Raw genomic sequence first — 17,099 nt, forward strand, 5'->3', positions numbered from 1 at the left:
ATGTCCAGGATGACCCCAGTGTAGAAACCTTCAACTATGGTGACTATCGCTTCATTGGCACATAGTCTGAGGTCACTACTATGACCCCACACCCGCACTGCAGAAGGAAATGATTTCCCCTCACTCTGTAGTTGCCTGGAGGATCTTTAAGTTCAATAAAACGTTCTGACTCTGAAATTACTTATATGCTATTGTCCAATAAATATGCCTGTGCCTGCTGATAACGTGTTCTGTAGCTCAAGCGGATGTTCTTTTTATTCTCTCCAGAGACAAGTTAAAGACATGAATTCCCTGCAGAGTGATTTCACCAAGTCTCTAGCCACTGCAGACTCTTCCTTACAGCAAACCAATGTTTTGCTGCAGCTGATGGAGAAAAGCCAGGAGGTAGAGACAAACCTTGTTCTCTAGAAAACTGAAAAACATATTGCAAGGAACCTGAGACAGGCTGACCTATTTTTGTATTCCAGTGTATGTCTTTTAGTTGGAAGAAAATATACCAAAGTGCCCATAGTGGGCTCCCTTGGATGAGGGTTTGAGTGACATATCTTCTTTGTGCCTGTTTGTATTGTCTGGTTTGTGTACAATGAGCAAACCGTACTTTCATAATTTAAGAAATTTAAGTGCCATTTTTAAAATATCAAGCATACCTTTATTAGCAGAAAATATTTAGGACTGATAAAAGATTGACAATATTTCTTAACCCAATGGGCATTTTGAAAATATCTTTTATGATCGCTAGTTCTAAATAAGAAACAAGTGTTTTGATTTAGTACAACTTTACACTAACGATAACAGTGTGCCATTATAAAATGTATTGAAGGGAGCTCTCACCATAAGGAAAATGTTCAAATGCTGCTTAAACTTGGGAGAATGCTATCGGCACCACTGTCTGAAGTAATCAAAGATTAATTGGTGCAGTAAAGGGGCTTAGAAAACAAATTTCTTCTTGATGCTTCTTGGAAACATGTCATTAAGGACAGTTCAAGAAAATGGCACGTACATACTTTGCTTAAACTGACACTGTCTCTGTTTACTTGGAAAAATAGGAATATAAGAAATTAGCTGCCACTGTACATGAAGTAAGACGCGAACTAAATGACAAAGTGACAGAACTCTCCAAATCCACCAACAAAGTGTCGCTGGTGGCAGAGGCAGAGGAGCATGCGCAGTCCTTACAGGAGCTGGCAAAGCAGCTGGAGGAGTGAGTGTGGGCCCTGGAGGCCTAACCACACCTTGCTGGGGTCTCTTGTGAAAGCCTCCAGCGTGGGCAGGCGGGCTAGGTCTCCAGAACGGGGTAAAGGGCTGGCCCAGGACCCAGGTCTGAAACCCCACCTGCAACAGGGTACTGATTCCCAGTTGCATCCTTGGAGCAAAGCTGCAGGGCCTACAGCCTCCGGTCTCTCTTGCCAAATGAATCCGCAGCCTCAGTGGCAGGCAGGGGTGGGCTGCTGGAGCACTTAACCTCTGTATGTCTTTCAGGATCAAGAGGAACGTCAGTGCTGATGAGCTGGTGCGCCGCGCTGTGGATGCAGCCATGGCCTATGACAACATCCTCAACGCCATCAAAGCGGCCGAGGATGCTGCTGACAAGGCCAGCAGTGCATCTGAGTCTGCCTACCAGGTGGGCACCCACACAGGCGCCTTCTCAAGCTGTGCTCTGGAGATGACTCGCTTTTTTATTTTCTTTCTTTGCGTGTTGAGGGACAAAAGTTAATAATAAAACAAAAAGCATTACTTTAAATCAGAACTTGTTATATAGAATAGACTTGAACTTGCTCCAAATTAGGCCCATTTCTATAGTTATATGACTGATGTAGCATAATTTTTTAAATTTTGTACAACCAGGTAGAAATTACATTAATTATCAATTTTGAACCAAGACAAATATTATAACCTGCTTCTTATTGAGATGCGTTCAGGCTGTGATTAAGTATTAACATTTACAAAGGAGAGCAAGAAGTCTGTGCGCAATTTGATAACCAGTTCTTTCCTGTTCTTTGTCCCACACTTAGGCATGTTGGTGGAGTCCTGTGGGATGTTATATGTACCGTATAATATTCCTGTATTTAAAAGTAAAGAACAAAATATCAAATATCAAAGAATTAGGGGAAAGGCCTTATTGGAAGGTTGAAGACTTTTATCCTCCAAAGACTAAAAACCTAAGAGCAACTTAGTTCTGTCTTCAGTTATTGCAAAGGGTGCTGCACAGGTGACGGTGAGAAAATGAGACAAGTGTCATATGATTCATCAGTCTGTCACTAGAGATGGCTCTACTTCCCCAAGCCACAGCTGCCCACCTAGGTCCCTAACTCTGTCTTTTAAGGAACAGTCTCTTTAAAGCTCTTCCTCACCTTCAAACCTCATTCTTTAAAGATTATAGATAAGGGGCTTTAGAGTAGGATATACAATCTTACTTTGTGTTTCCTAAGCTGTACCACATACTTAAGGCTGATAAATGCTTTGCTTTCAGACAGTGATAAAGGAAAATCTTCTAAGAAAAGCTAAAACCCTGAGTTCTGACAGTGATAAACTTTTAAATGAAGCCAAGATAACACAGAAGAAGCTACAACAAGGTATGCAGGGCACCCCCCCCCACCCACTGCCCCGCTGGTAATCAGATTATACCCAGGGTCTTGAAAACAACCTATAGGACCAGGGAAGGCAGCCCTAAAAAACCCACTCTTCCCAAATCTCAGCATTGATGCAGATTTGTAAATCTATGCATGGTTTATTTTATAGATTTGATGTTTCTACCCAATATTCTAACATATACTGAATTAACTGGAACCACATGAATATAAATAAATCTTGAGGGCAAAAAGTCTGTTTTGGCCTGGTCTTCAAGGGGCTGTTTAATTTAATCTACTTGTGACCATGGCATTGGGAAACCACATAGCATAGAGGTCTGTGAAGTTCTGATTTCTTATTTAAGGTCAAGATCATTAGTTTCCAGCCGTCAGAGTAACTGATTCACTATTTCTGAAGTCCTGAAATCTTAGCAACTTAAAAGTGCCAAAAACCATCATCACTGAGAAGTGTGAGAATTTTTTTAACCATCAATTTTATCATTGAAAATTTTTCACATATTTAATTTTTTAAAAAAAGAAGCTGTCTCAATCTCACCAAATTCCTGTGTTCTGAAAATGTTGTCTCTTGATTTTCTCTGGTTCCTCATGGTTATTCACAGCAGGGCAGTCCTCCCTCAGCTTCTTAGTCCTTCCAGAGTGATTAGATGCCTTCTACTAATAACTAAATAACTTCCTTTCTTCCTCCCTCCCTCTCTCCCTTCCTTCCTTTCTTTTCTCTATAAAATTTAAATAAAATATAAAAAATACATATTAGCATATATCATCTACCTAACAAATTTCAACAATGAAAATTTTCTTGTATGACATCTAGTGTCTATAAAATTTGAGCTAAGAAGTGAGGATCAGTGTTTTAAATAGGTTTAGGATGCTAACTACATTGTTACTTTTTTCTTTTATTTTCTGCCAGCTCTATCTTTTTTTACCTTTTGACTCCCCCACCCATTCCTTCTACCCCCACCTCTGACAACCACCAATCTATTCTCTGTATCTGTGAGTTTTTGTTGTTTTTAGATTTTATGTACAAGAGAGATCATATGGTTTTTGTCTATATTGTTATTTAAACCAGTCCTGGAATCATAATTTAAGCCTTCTATTATCAATTTCATCTTAAAGTATTCACCAATCATATTTCATGATCCCAAAGTGCCAATATTATCAACTGGGAATGTCTGTGTGTTCTGCTCCTTTCACTGAATTTCCTTAAATGTTTGGAAATGAGCAATGCCTACTTGTGTGTGTGTTTGCTTAGGTAAGGCTCTGATAGCAACACTCCTTTCTTATGCTCTGAGACTGAAGAAGCATCCTTTCTGTATTATTCATTCATGAGTTCACTCATTCATACAGTGGTTCATTTATTCATACAGTCATTCACTCACTCATTCAATAAATAGGGACTTATATCAAGCCCTGACTAGTGCCAGACACAGCACTTTGTCTGAGGACACAGCATTGAACAAGACAAACACATCCCTTTCCTTCACTAAGCTGAGACCTCTGTCCTAAACAGAGTGGAAGTTAAGCCCTCTCCTTTGTTATTTTAACCTTTTCCCTTTCTTCATGTGTATTCCTAGGAGGTTGTGCTCCTGACCTCTGTAACCAGAGATCCCTGGAGCTGTGGGTGTAGACACAAGCAGTGGGCATCTGTGGGAGGTTCCCTTAAATGTAGGTCTGCTCAATGCCATGCAGTCACTAGCTACTTAAGGGCCACTAATATCAACACAGGATCAAAATTCATAGAGTAATTGCCTCCTAATGCTTTATTTTTTGTTTTAGAAATCAGTCCAGCTCTGAACAAGCTACAGCAAACTCTGAAAATTATGACCATTCAGAAAGGGGTGATAGACACCAATATTACTACCATCCGTGATGATCTTCGTGGGATAGAGAGAGGTCAGCATTTCCTGAACCCGTACTTGGCGTCTTCCGTTGATTAGTTTAGATACTTAACACCTCCCTATTTGTGTGTGCATTAGATGATATCAGTGGTATGATCGATAATGCAAGGAACATGGTCAGAAATGCCAATGACATCACAGATGAGGTTCTGGATGGGCTCAACCCCATTCAGACAGATGTGGAAAGAATTAAGGAGACCTATGGGAGAACACAGAGCGAAGACTTCAACAAGGCTCTCACGGATGCGGATAACTCAGGTAGCACGTGTTCTTGGCCAGGAAAGATGGTCCACTTTCTCCATTGTTATGTGCTTTGGCCAGTTTAAATTCTTCCATGATAAAGTGTGATCTTAGAAATTAAAACATTAGAAAACAGTGTCATATAACACATTCAAGGAGTATGGATATTCTATTAGTTAGAAGGACCAGGTAAGATCCATGAACATTGCTGTTGATTTTCCACTTTAGAAATTGGAGGTATAGGTCCTTGGATCATGAGGTATTAAATTATGATTGATAATTAAGGATTAGAAAACAAAGATATTTTTCCTATAGTGTTCAAAAAAGATGATTTGATTTCTACATTGCTGAGTAAAATCTCTGACATGTTTAGAAAAGCTATTACCTGATTCCAAGTCATTCTGTTCAACATTTGGGACCCAAACATCCTACTTAACAAGTACTGTAAATGAGAACATTTGTATGTAACCTTTCTCAGCTTGTAATTATAAATTTATGTTTTGTAATCTCACCATTAGTAAAGAGATTAACCAACAAGCTGCCTGATCTTTTGAGCAAGATTGAAAGTATCAACCAACAGCTGTTGCCACTGGGCAACATCTCCGATAACGTGGACCGCATCCGAGAGCTCATTCAGCAGGCCAGAGATGCCGCGAACAAGGTAGGTGTGCCCGCATTGCCAGGCAGCCAAGCTCCTTCTCTGATAAGTCACCACATTCATCAAGAAAAGAAAGGCATTTATTTACTCAAGAATCTGCTGCCTTTCTTGCCCTAATTCTTTGGTTGCTCAAAATGTGAAAGTTGACCTCCTCCTGTTCTTCAAAAGTGCACTTCCCCTTCATCCCCTAAATGATCTGGTATGCCAGGGGCCTGAAACAGTTTCCTTCCCACTGAGTGTATGCAGACAGGAAGAAGGGTTTTCCTCCAGGCCCCAGCTGGAAAACTGCAAGTTTAAGTAAGGGTTCTGTGATCAGAGTGTGCCGATGTGACACTGCTCAGGACCGACTTTCTCACTGTAACTTGGCAGTTGTAGAGTCCACCTTTATCGAGGATGGAGAAATAGTTCCTACCAGGAAGGGCAGTGTTCTGAACATAGAATTACAGCAATTTTCCATCATTCTAGCTCTGATCCATCAGTCTTTCTCATTTTAATCTGACATAATTTACTTGAATTTCTGATACTTCTCTCCCATAATTTATTTTGTCCTAATATAAAATTAATAAAATATCCTGTGTTTTTAGCCAGCCCTGCTGTGAGATATTTGGAGATAGAGGGTTGGAGATCCAAGTCAGAATATCTCTGCCCGGGAGGCACTGTCATTGACTCTAGGCTCCGTGTTACTTCTTGTGAGCCTGAAATTCTGCCCATTTTCTGTAGGAAAGAGAAGTGCTGTCAATATGAAACCTTTAGCAGGAAAACAAGGAATTCAAGGCACAGTTAGGAAGACAGTACCCTCTTCGTACCCGTGCATGCTTTATGAAAACCAAATGAAAAAGAATGTGTTTCTAGCTTTTGCTCTTCTATGTTCATTCACTAATCCATTCAGCAAAATCTGAAGTGTGTAGTAGCACAGTGGTCAAGAGCTAGTGAGCCACGCCAGGAAGGATCATCTGTTTTCTCCGTTGTTAGGTGCTTTGGTCAGACCAAGCCAGGCCACCTTCGATTTGATCTTAGTTCTGTCACATACGAGCTACAAGACCTTGGGCCAGCCCTTTCCTCTTGCTGTGACTCAGTTGCTTAATCTGTAAGCAGAGTAAATGATAGTACAGACCTCATGAGAGTGTTAGGATTAAATAAGTTAATGTAAAACAGTTCCTGGCTAAAAGTATCATGTAAGTAGGGAACAAAAAATAATCAGCAAGTGCTTTTGAACTCCTGGCTTACACAGCACTCTCCTGGGTGCCGAGGACACAGAGATTATTATTAAGCTGGAGTCCTGGACTCAGGTTGCTCCCCAGCTGCCTTGAGTGACAGCTGGTGACAGACTACTCTAAGCGGGTGGATATAGGTGTGTTGTGCAGGTTTTAGAAATAACCATTTCTACCTGGAGATGCTCAGGATAGTACAAAAGGACACATACAAGAATACTCAATGCAAAACACCTTAAATAACAAAAAGATAATTGGAAAAATTCAAATGCCCATCAACAGGAGATGGGTGAAATTATGATAAATTTATACAATGAAAGCCCATACAACAATACATGTGAGTACGCTAGAGCTTGGTGTATCAACACGGATAAATCTAAAAACAGAGTGAGGCAAGGAAAACTGGTTGTAAAAATACGTGCACGGTTTGATCATACCATTTTTTATAAAAATATTTAAAACATGAAAAATAAAACTAGTTACAGTTGATAGACAAATGCATATTTAGTAACAACATTCAAACATGCATGGGACTCTGGCTGGGAATCCAAATTTAGGGTAGCGGTGACCTCTGAGAAGGGAGAGGGGAACAGGGACAAGGTGGGGTACCAGGGGCTTCAATTATATCAGCAGTGTTCAGTTTCTTAGGATGGTATTGCATATACAGGTGTACTCTCCATCCTTTCTTATATTCTTGAAATATTTGCTTAATTAAAACTAATTTTTAACAAGTAGGAGTTTTCCAGGTGACAAAAAAAGCACAAGGTCATGCCAGGCAGTACTCAGGATGTGGCTGCGTATGCTCGGGAGTGAGAAGAAGAGACAAGCATGAAATGAGCCAGACACGTGGGTGAGGGGAGCTCAGTCACGAACACTTTAGAGAGTCTGGCGCACCCATCACTAAGCACACCCACCACCACTGCACGGTGCCTTGCATACACATGGTCCTCCATAAATACTTAATTGCTTCATAGGTCAAATCTACAGTTGGTGTAGGTATCATTCCAGGAGTGTCATTCTTTAGATTGTTTGAGAATATTTTTTTTCTGTGTTTTAATGCAGAGCTACCAAAGCCGGTCCACAAACCAGCTCTAGTCAGAGAGCTTTTGTTACCAGGCTTTTACACACAAGTATAAAATTGGGATGTGTCAAAGCTTTTAATAATTTTGAATTGCGTCAACATCCAAACATGGAATCAGAGGAATAAATGCCTTCTTTATTTCACTTTTATATTAATTTAATTTTCAATATATCTTTTAAAAAGACTTGGTCCAGGGTGGATTAGACAAAAATAAGGGTCCTCACTAAAGAGTTTAGGAAGCACTATTTTAGAGGCCTTGATACACTCATTTGTAGGGCTGAATGCCTGTAATAACTGCAACCATCACATGTAATATGTTCATAGAAAACAGTTCCTTTACAAGTTCCGTTAATTTTTTTCTTGTCCTGGCCGGGTGTCTCGGTTGGAGTACTGTCCTGTGCTCCAAAAGCTTGAGGGTTTGACCCTTGGTTGGGCTGTATATGGGAGGCAACCAATCAATATTTCTCTCTCACATTGATGTTTCTCTCTCTCTTCCTCTCTCTCTCCCCCTAGAATCAATAGACATATTCTCAGGTGAAGATTACAAATGTTTTTCTTGAGGTATTATATATTTACTATATGCCAGACTTCACACTAAGTGCTTCCATATGTGTTAACTCAGCTGCGCAAAAACTTCCAGGGTTGGAATTATGAGTATAATAATGGTAATATCTCTGGCACTGAGAACTAAATAACTTCTCAAAGACCCCTGGCTGATAAACAGGAAGAAAATGAATGCTTGACTATCAGCTCCTGAAACAGTTTCGTGAGTTTTTAGTCCAGGCCTGGGAGACGTCCACACTCCTTTGTTTCTGATCACGACAGCTTGGGAAAGGCTGGTATACACTGAAAAGGAGTAGCTGCAAAGTCGCAAGCTACCACTGTGAACACACCCACTTTCCCCGAGGTAGAATGGTTAACACCACAACTCTTTTTTTTTTTAAGATTTTATTTATTTATTTTTAGAGAGGGAAGGGAGGGAGATAGAGAGATGGAAACGTCAATGTGCGGTTGCTGGGGATCATGGCCTGCAACCCAGGCATGTGCCCTGACTGGGAATCAAACCTGCAACACTTTGGTTCACAGCCCACGCTCAATCCACTGAGCTACGCCAGCCAGGGCCTAACACCATAGCTCTTGTCGCTCACAGGTCGCTGTCCCCATGAGATTCAATGGTAAATCTGGTGTCGAAGTCCGGCTGCCCAATGACTTGGAAGATTTGAAAGGCTACACATCTCTTTCTTTGTTTCTCCAAAGACCTCAGTCAGGAGAAAATGGAAGGACTGAAAATATGTTTGTGATGTACCTTGGAAATAAAGATGTGAGTATTGCTTGGACATTTCTCTTATTTTAAAACAGAATATAGTTTTTGAGATGCGTGAGAACACTGTGTCACTGCCATTGGCATAGCAGGAAGAAATCCCACCTACACATCAACAAACGTCCCCACCTCTGATGGAGCCACAAGGAGACTTCTGTCAATCACAGGCTGGTATCTGCTGGCAGCTCTAGAGGCCTCACCAGATGGGCCTGACCCATGGGCACCATGTGCGTATCCATGAGCACACACATGCCTGGGGTTACAGATCGGCCTCTCTCCCCACGCAAAGGGCAGCCGTATCAGGGTTCATAGACACTGACAGTTCTTCCTCACAGAACTGTGACCCTCTTCTCTTGCTTAGAATGTCCAGCCCCAGCCCTTCCTCAAGCCTGTGGGGCGGTGGCTGTCTGTGGATGAGGACCAGAGCAGAGGAAGCCTCTCCTACCTAATTAATCAGAAATCCAGTTGCCGCATCTCAATAATTCTAAATGCTACACAAACCACTGCTCTCACAGGCATTTTCAAAGAGTTCATTTTAGCATTAATCCCTCCACTCAAAATACACGTCTTCATCCTAATTGTCTGAGGAAAAGCTAATCACAGATTGGGTTAGGATACAATTTTTGGAGAAGAAATATCTGAAACACACTTCTTGAAAATTCTGTCAATTAAGAAATGGTTGGCTGTCACTAGTGGGTGCCATATTTAAAGATTCCTAAAATCAATGCAATTATTAATCATTCTTTCTGCTTCAAAGTGTTGATGCTGTATTTGTAGCTTTCTTATGGTATGACCTTTTGCTTTGTACTATGACAAAATGCACATTACTTATTCCTTCAACAAATTTGTACCATATACCTACTAGGTGCCACACCCTGTATTTATAATAAACAAAAATCTGTTTCTTAAGTGTACTTAGTGTACACTTAAAACTAGTTAAAATGGGATATTTTACTATAATTAAAAAAATTGTATCCACCTTAAAGTGCTTGTATTCTAATGGGAGAAAGATACATATGTAGCTGTGATGAGACAGGGTGGTAGGTGTTGTAACAGAGGCATGCACTCAGTGTTCAGAGAATGTTGTATGGTACGGGGAAAACAAAAATGGCTTATCTCTCTTACCAGACTAAAACCTAATGGAGGCCGGAGTCCATATCTGGTTCCTCTTTGCGGGAGGCACTTGGCAAACATTTGTAGAATAAATGAGTGCACTATACCATGAGCAACAACATCTAGACTTTATTTAATGTTAAGTGTTCTGTCTGTATTATTCTGTATAAGGACACACCTCATTTATCCTTCCTCCCCAAGGCTTCTTGTGTAAAACCCGTTAGCTATTTGAAATGCACTCCCTTCAGATGGGAAGTCGAGAGAATGTGTGTGTCAGTGTTCTGAGGTAGACTTTATGCCTGCAGGCCTCTAGGGACTACATCGGCATGGCAGTCGAAAATGGCCAGCTCAGGTGTATCTACAACCTGGGAGAACGTGAAGCTGAACTACAGGTGGACCAGATCTTGACCAAGAGTGAAACTCAGGAGGCAATTATGGACCGGGTGAAATTTCAGAGGTACAAGCCTGATAGACTGCTGCTCTTTGTTAATCTGACTCACACTCACCAAACTTCAGTTGGACATGTTGCTGGACCCCATTTTTAGAATGTTGGCTTTGATTTTTTCATTTTTGCATAAATTTTTATATAACTTTATTATCTGTTTTGAAACAGAATTTATCAGTTTGCAACACTTAATTACACCTCCCAAGCCACGTCCAATAAACCAGCTAAACCTCGATTCCATGACATGGAAAGTGGAAGTAGCAACACACTCCTCAATTTGGATCCTGAAAATGTTGTATTTTATGTTGGAGGTTACCCACCTGACTTTACAGTAAGTGCAAATGTTATTTCACTGAGTGAAAGTAAGTTTTAACATGGTGTGATGACCTCTTTTGTCTACCTATCACATATAAAAGATGGGTTTGACTATATATTCTTTCTTTTTCACTTTTACATGTAATTTTATTTTATATTTTTTAAACTGTATTTTATTGATGAGGCTATTACAGTTGTCCTAATTTTTCCCCCTTTGCTCCTCCTCTACCCAGCACCCCCCACTCTCTCAGGCAAGTCTCTCCACCATTGTTCATGTCCATGGTTCATGTGTATAAGTTCTTAAGCTACTCCATTTCCTATACTGTACTTTACATCCCCATGGCTATTCTGTAACTACCTATTTGTGCTTCTTAATTTCCTTACCTCTTCACCCATTCCCCCACATCCCCCTCCCATCTAGCAACCATCAAAATGCTCTCTGTGTCTGTGATTCTGTCTCTGTTCTTGTTTGCTTAGTTTGTTTTTTAGATTCAATTGTTGATAGATTTGTATTTTTTGCCATTTATTGTTCATACTTTTAATCTTTTTCTTAAGTCCCTTTAACATTTCATGTAATAATGGTTTGGTGATGATGAACTCCTTTACTTTTGTCTTGTCTAGAAGCTCTTTATCTGCCCTTTAATTCTAAATGATATTTTTGCTGGGTAGAGCAATCTTGACTATAGGTTCCTGCTTTTCATGACTTTGAATATTTCTTGTCAATCCCTTCTAGCCTGCAAATATTCTTTTGAGAAATCAGTTGACAGTCTTACAGGAACTCCTGTGTAGGTAACTAACTTCATTTCTCTTGCTGCTTTTAGGATTCTCTCTTTATCTTTAACCTTTGGTACATCTATTTTATCTATTTCCTTTACCAAATTGGGGAAGTTTTCTTTCATTATTTTTTCAAATAGATTTCCAATTTCTTGCTCTTTCTCTTCTCCTTCTGGCACCCCTATGATGTGAATGTTGGTACACTTGAAGTTGTCCCAGAGGCTGCTTATACTATCCTCATTTTTTTGGATTCTTTTTTCTTTTTGTTGTTCTGATTGGTTGTTGCTGTTTTTTGCTTCCTTATGTTCCATATCATTGATTTGACTCTCAGCCTCATCAACTATACTGTTGTTTCCCTGTAAATTGTTCTTTATTTCAATTAGTGTAACCTTCATTTCTGACTGGATCTTTTTTATGCTATTGAAATCCGCACTATGTTCCTTGAGCATCCTTATAACCAGTGTTTTGGACTCTGCATCTGACAGATTGCTCACCTCCATTTCATTTAGCTCTTTTTCTGAAGTTTTGAACTGTTCTTTCATTTGAGCCATGTTTCTTTGTCTCCTCATTTTGGCAGTCTCTCTGTGTTTGTTTCTATGTATCAGGTAGAGCTGCTTTGACTCCATGTCTTGCTACTGTGGCTTAATGTAGTAGGTGTCCTGTAGGGTCCAGTGGCACAGTCTTCCATTTCACCCAAGCTGGGTACTTGAGATACACCCTTCATGTGGACTGAGAACACCCTCCTCTTGTAGTTGAGCCTTGTTGCTGTTTGCAGATCATGGGAAGGATTTACCCAGGCCAGTCAGCTGCAAGTATTGGCTATGACCACTTACCACCAACTTCCACCTTCCGTGGAGGATCAGCTGTACCCGTGGAGGATCAGCTTTGCATCCTGTGGTTCTCCTACATGGTCTACAGCTGTCCACTGTGTGTGCTGGCCCTGGGGTTTCCTGGGAGGTACAGGCCAAGGTCAGCCCCTACCTGTGTTTTGCCAGGGTCACCCTGCCTGAGCTATAAAGCAATCAGGATGGCTGCTGGGCTTGGAGATTTCCAGGCAAAATAAAGGTGTGAATCTAGGCTGGCTGCTGCTAGCATCAGGCCTGGGGCTCACTGAGGCCAGCTTTGCTTGTTTGATATGATTTAGGAAGTTATGAAGCATGAGCCAAGACACACCATTCATATGGAAAAGCAGCTTGGGTGGGCCTGTAAGTTGGGTGGGGCAGAGTCTCTGGGGATCTCCAATGTATGTCAAACAATGTTAGCCAGATTGATGGAGTCCCAGATATGGCACCAGCTTGCTGGATCTGTTGGGGGAGGGTTTAGAAAAGAGACAATGGCCTCTGCTGGCCTTGATGCAGACACTTCAGTTTCTCCCAATATGCCACTTGTGCCTTACAAGCTACTACTCATGTGCGGGAGCTCAGAGGAAGGGAGTCTGAGTAGGTGAGTCTATGTGTAGGTTCTTTAAGAAGAGCTGCTTTGGGCTCCAGCAGTTTCTTCCACCGACTCAATCCCCACTTTTTTTTTTTTTTTTTGCAGCCAGAAGTTGTGGGGACTTATCTTCCTGGCACTGGAACCCTGAACTGGGAGGCCTGGTGTGGGGCTAGGACTCCTTACCCCCAAGATATTCCTCCCCAATTTTTATCCACCACACATGGATGTGGGACCAGCCCATGCTGTGTCTGTGCCCTCCTACCACTCTGAATGGATGTGGTCCTATAATCCGTAGTTGTCAGACTTCTATTTAACTTGATTTCCAGTGGTTCTTAGTGATGGTTGTTCTATATTGTAGTTGTAATTTCAGTGTGATTGTGCAAAGAGGTGGACTATGTCTGCCTACACCACCATCTTGACTAGAAACCTGACTATATATTCTTAAAACTTATTTAGAGATAATAGCTCACACTGAGTACTACCTTGCTCAGTGATATATGCTAAGTATATTTATTTAAAAAGCATCATTAATTATCATCCCCACTTCACAGATGAGGAAACTGAGACAAAGAGGTTAAATAACTTGCCCAAGGTCTTATAGCTAACAAATAGTAAAGCCAGGGCATTTGGTTCCAAGATCCACATTCTTAGCCATCTATTGGTATCTTCATGGTTAAAAGTGACAGATTCATACTGTTTCTTGGTCAACCTGATCATTATCCTTTGTTCATTTAGTAGATTTTTTGTTTCATTTTTTTCAGCCTCCTGCAAGCATTAGATTCCCTCTGTACAGAGGTTGTATTGAATTAGATGACCTCAATGAAAATGTTCTGAGCTTGTACAACTTCAGAAAAACTTTCAATCTCAATACAACTGAAGTGGAGCCTTGTAGAAGGTAAATGAAGCCTGGAAACTGTCTCTATAAAGTGATTTTTATAACTTGCAGGTATAATACATAATAAAAGATGGCCATTGACATGCTGTCAGTGTCGCTGGTTGATTTGAGCTAGTAGTTCTTAAATTTTGCTTATCTGCACCAGTGCTGGTCTAGCCTTAAAATCGAAGAATGGTAACCTTTTCTTAATTTGTATGTTAGATTGGTAGAGTTTTCTCAATTTAAAGAAAAAGCTAATCTGACTTAAATTTTCGGTATCCCCCACCACAAAATGCTCTGTGTGGATGGTACCTGATTTAGGTACAAAAGTATATATTTGCTGTAAATTTTTAAAAAATAATGCTCCACAAAGTACACCATGACTTTTTGGGTACTCTGACATCTGATCTAATGAAAATTGCTGACTCCAACTCCTCAGTTTCCCTCTAGTTAAAAGATTTAGAATTTAGAATATTCTAATATGAAACAGACTGTGCATTTATTACTCAGAATAAAATTATTACATTTCAAATTAATAATTTCTTATCTTTTCTTTTTTTTTACATTTTAAGCTCTTCAGATGCTGGGCTACATCTTTCTAAGTAGATATTTCCAAAAGGGACTCAAATATTGTTATTGAACTAGGGTTTAAGTATCATAAGAGCATAAGAGCACATTCAGGAGAAATGGCTGGCTGTTTTAACCTTTTAAAGATGTTTTCTTTTTAAGAAATGACAAGTAGGTCGCATATGTTTTGCTCCATTTTTCAGATAGCAGCATCTTGTGTCAGTAAACACAATTGTGTGGTAGTCCTTTGTTGCTGTGTTCTAACTTACAATGATTGATATTGACAGGAGAAAGGAAGAATCAGACAGAAATTATTTTGAAGGTACAGGCTATGCTCGAGTTCCAACTCTACCAAACGCCCACTTTCCAACCTTTGGACAGACGATTCAGACCACTGTGGATAGAGGTTTGCTGTTCTTTGCAGAAAACCAGGTAACCTATAACAAACATCTAAATATTAGCAAATATGTCCATTCAATCGATCAATTTGGGGGTAACTGGGTTATTACAAACAACCAACTAGATCTGGAAGACATTGTGTAAATGTTACCCACATCCTTCCCCTTGGCCCAATTCTACTTTCTTTGGCTGTGGGAATGTGTGTCTTACTAAGGCAAGTAATAACGAATTCGAGAACATGCCACCAAAATCCAGGAGAAATCACCCCTTTCCTATTCAATTCTCAATGTCAATTTCATTCTTTGAAAAATACTACTTGCCTAATAATGTACTTATTCTGCATAAAAACACACACAGACTTCCTGGGGTCTCTGGGAGCTAGACTGCTTGTCCTTCGGCTGTTTGTACCTCCATTGTACTCTTCTCAGGCTATGTGAGATTGTCTTTATCAGCTTGACCCTTGACTATCCAAGATGTGAAAGCTTCTCTGTTATCAAGCAGCTGAGATTTTTAGAGGCCAATCTTGAATCTTCCAGTTTAGAAAAGTCCAAAGTTATGCTCTCTGATGATCATTAGTGCCATCTGCTGGTAGACGGGCTGGGCGTTGTCTGCTCCTGTAAATAGCCCTTCTATAGGTGCTTCATTAGGTAGCATTTTTGGAGAAATGGGGATCTCCCATCTAAGAACGTGGAATTCACAAGGCACTTGGGATTTTACCAGACCCTTCTACCTGAAGGGTGAGGACATAGACCTGGTCCAACACTTCTTTCTGGCGCTGGTCTGGACTCTCCAGGAGATTCCAAGGCTAAACCATTTCTGGTGGTTTGGGGAGGTCCTGACCTGACTGAAGAATGTGGAGCTGAGAAGTCACACAGCATCTTCAGGACAAGGCAGTTGTTTTCCAAAACAAGGTCTTCTTTGTACTACGCTTTGAAGTTATGTGAGACTAAAAACCAGAAATACTACTTAGATGAGAAGAAAACTTACAAAATGTTGTTAACAACCAAATAAGAGAAAATGATCAAGAGTACTGCTGTTACAAAGGTTGGCTGATTACTCTCATGAGTTCATGTTATTCTGTTATTTACAAGTCTGATGAACCCTAACTGGCTTCTAAGGGCAAGGTTTAGGATCTAGCTAAGGACTGATTTTTCTTTTAGATGAGGACTCTGGCAGTAGACTTCAAAGAGAGGCATTCTTATCAACAGGGAATGGTATAAAAGCAAATCTTCAAGCCCTATGGGAGATGATGGTTCAAGTATGTGTCTTACACCATGATGAGGATACAAAACGACCAAGACAGACATGATTCCTGCCCCCGAGGACCTTGTGTGCTAGATGGGAAGACAAATATTAAACAGATTTATGCTCATTAATTGGTCAACTAACATCATCATAATAGTGATGAGCCATATAGAGGGAAAGTTTGAGGTGAAATGAAGATGTGTAACAGAAAAGACTTCTTGAACAAAGGTTGCTGTATCTGAGAGCTAGAGGACAAGTATGAGACAGTATGTAAATTGGAGAGGGCAGAAAGGTGATCCATGTGGTGGGAGGGGCAAGAAGGAAACTAAGGCATGGGAAGGGCAGGGTGCATGGGGGATGGAATGGTGTCCCACATGGCTGGGACACAAAGAGCCAGAGGGACCACAGAGAAATTGAACTGGAGGAGTGGTCATGGCCTCAGAGCATCTGATGGGGAGTTAGGGGTTTATCCTGAGGGCAAAAAAGGGTAATGTTGCTCATACAGGCATTTTCAAAAGACTGCTCTGGTGACAGAATGGAAAATGGATTGGAGAGGGCACAGAGTGAACATGGAGGGGCAGTGCGTCATTGCTGTGCAAGCCCCCTGAAGGACTGTGGCTGAGACTAGGTAGCATGGAATGGAGAGAAAGCTAAGAAATGGTGGAATTGACAAGATTTGACTGGATGGAAGAGGGAGGGGAAGAATCAAGAATGACTTCTAGTGGGTTCGTGGCCAGCTCAGAAAGCGATTAGTAGTGAGAGAAAGGAGAGAGAGCAGTGTGAAGGGCAGAGAGACAGGCTTGGCAGCAGGTGAGAGGCACGCAGATCATAAGTTGTGTTAGAGTATTTCTGAGTTTGAGGATCTGTGAGTCATGCCAGGAACAACAGTAAGGTAATCAGATGTAAGACTTGGTGCTGCAAAGGCAGGGCCAGGCTGGG

At 40.8% G+C, this 17,099-nt stretch overlaps 1 protein-coding gene across 2 annotated transcripts in view; it reads left to right on the forward strand.

The window, feature by feature from the left end:
- The window catches only part of LAMA3 (laminin subunit alpha 3), a 248,937-nt gene that overhangs the window by 201,404 nt on the left and 30,434 nt on the right, over nt 1-17,099 (forward strand). For both annotated transcript variants that reach the window (XM_045849829.1, XM_045849830.1), the window contains 12 exons: nt 268-384; nt 1,047-1,201; nt 1,480-1,621; nt 2,471-2,573; nt 4,362-4,478; nt 4,562-4,741; nt 5,242-5,384; nt 8,824-8,994; nt 10,413-10,564; nt 10,721-10,883; nt 13,837-13,970; nt 14,804-14,948. In XM_045849829.1, coding sequence (XP_045705785.1) covers nt 268-384; nt 1,047-1,201; nt 1,480-1,621; nt 2,471-2,573; nt 4,362-4,478; nt 4,562-4,741; nt 5,242-5,384; nt 8,824-8,994; nt 10,413-10,564; nt 10,721-10,883; nt 13,837-13,970; nt 14,804-14,948 — 1,722 coding nt within the window. The remainder of the gene's footprint in view (nt 1-267; nt 385-1,046; nt 1,202-1,479; nt 1,622-2,470; nt 2,574-4,361; nt 4,479-4,561; nt 4,742-5,241; nt 5,385-8,823; nt 8,995-10,412; nt 10,565-10,720; nt 10,884-13,836; nt 13,971-14,803; nt 14,949-17,099) is intronic.

Source organism: Phyllostomus hastatus, unplaced genomic scaffold, assembly GCF_019186645.2.
Source record: "Phyllostomus hastatus isolate PE091 unplaced genomic scaffold, TTU_PhHast_1.1 phas_contig_80, whole genome shotgun sequence".
NCBI classification, from domain to species: domain Eukaryota; kingdom Metazoa; phylum Chordata; class Mammalia; order Chiroptera; family Phyllostomidae; genus Phyllostomus; species Phyllostomus hastatus.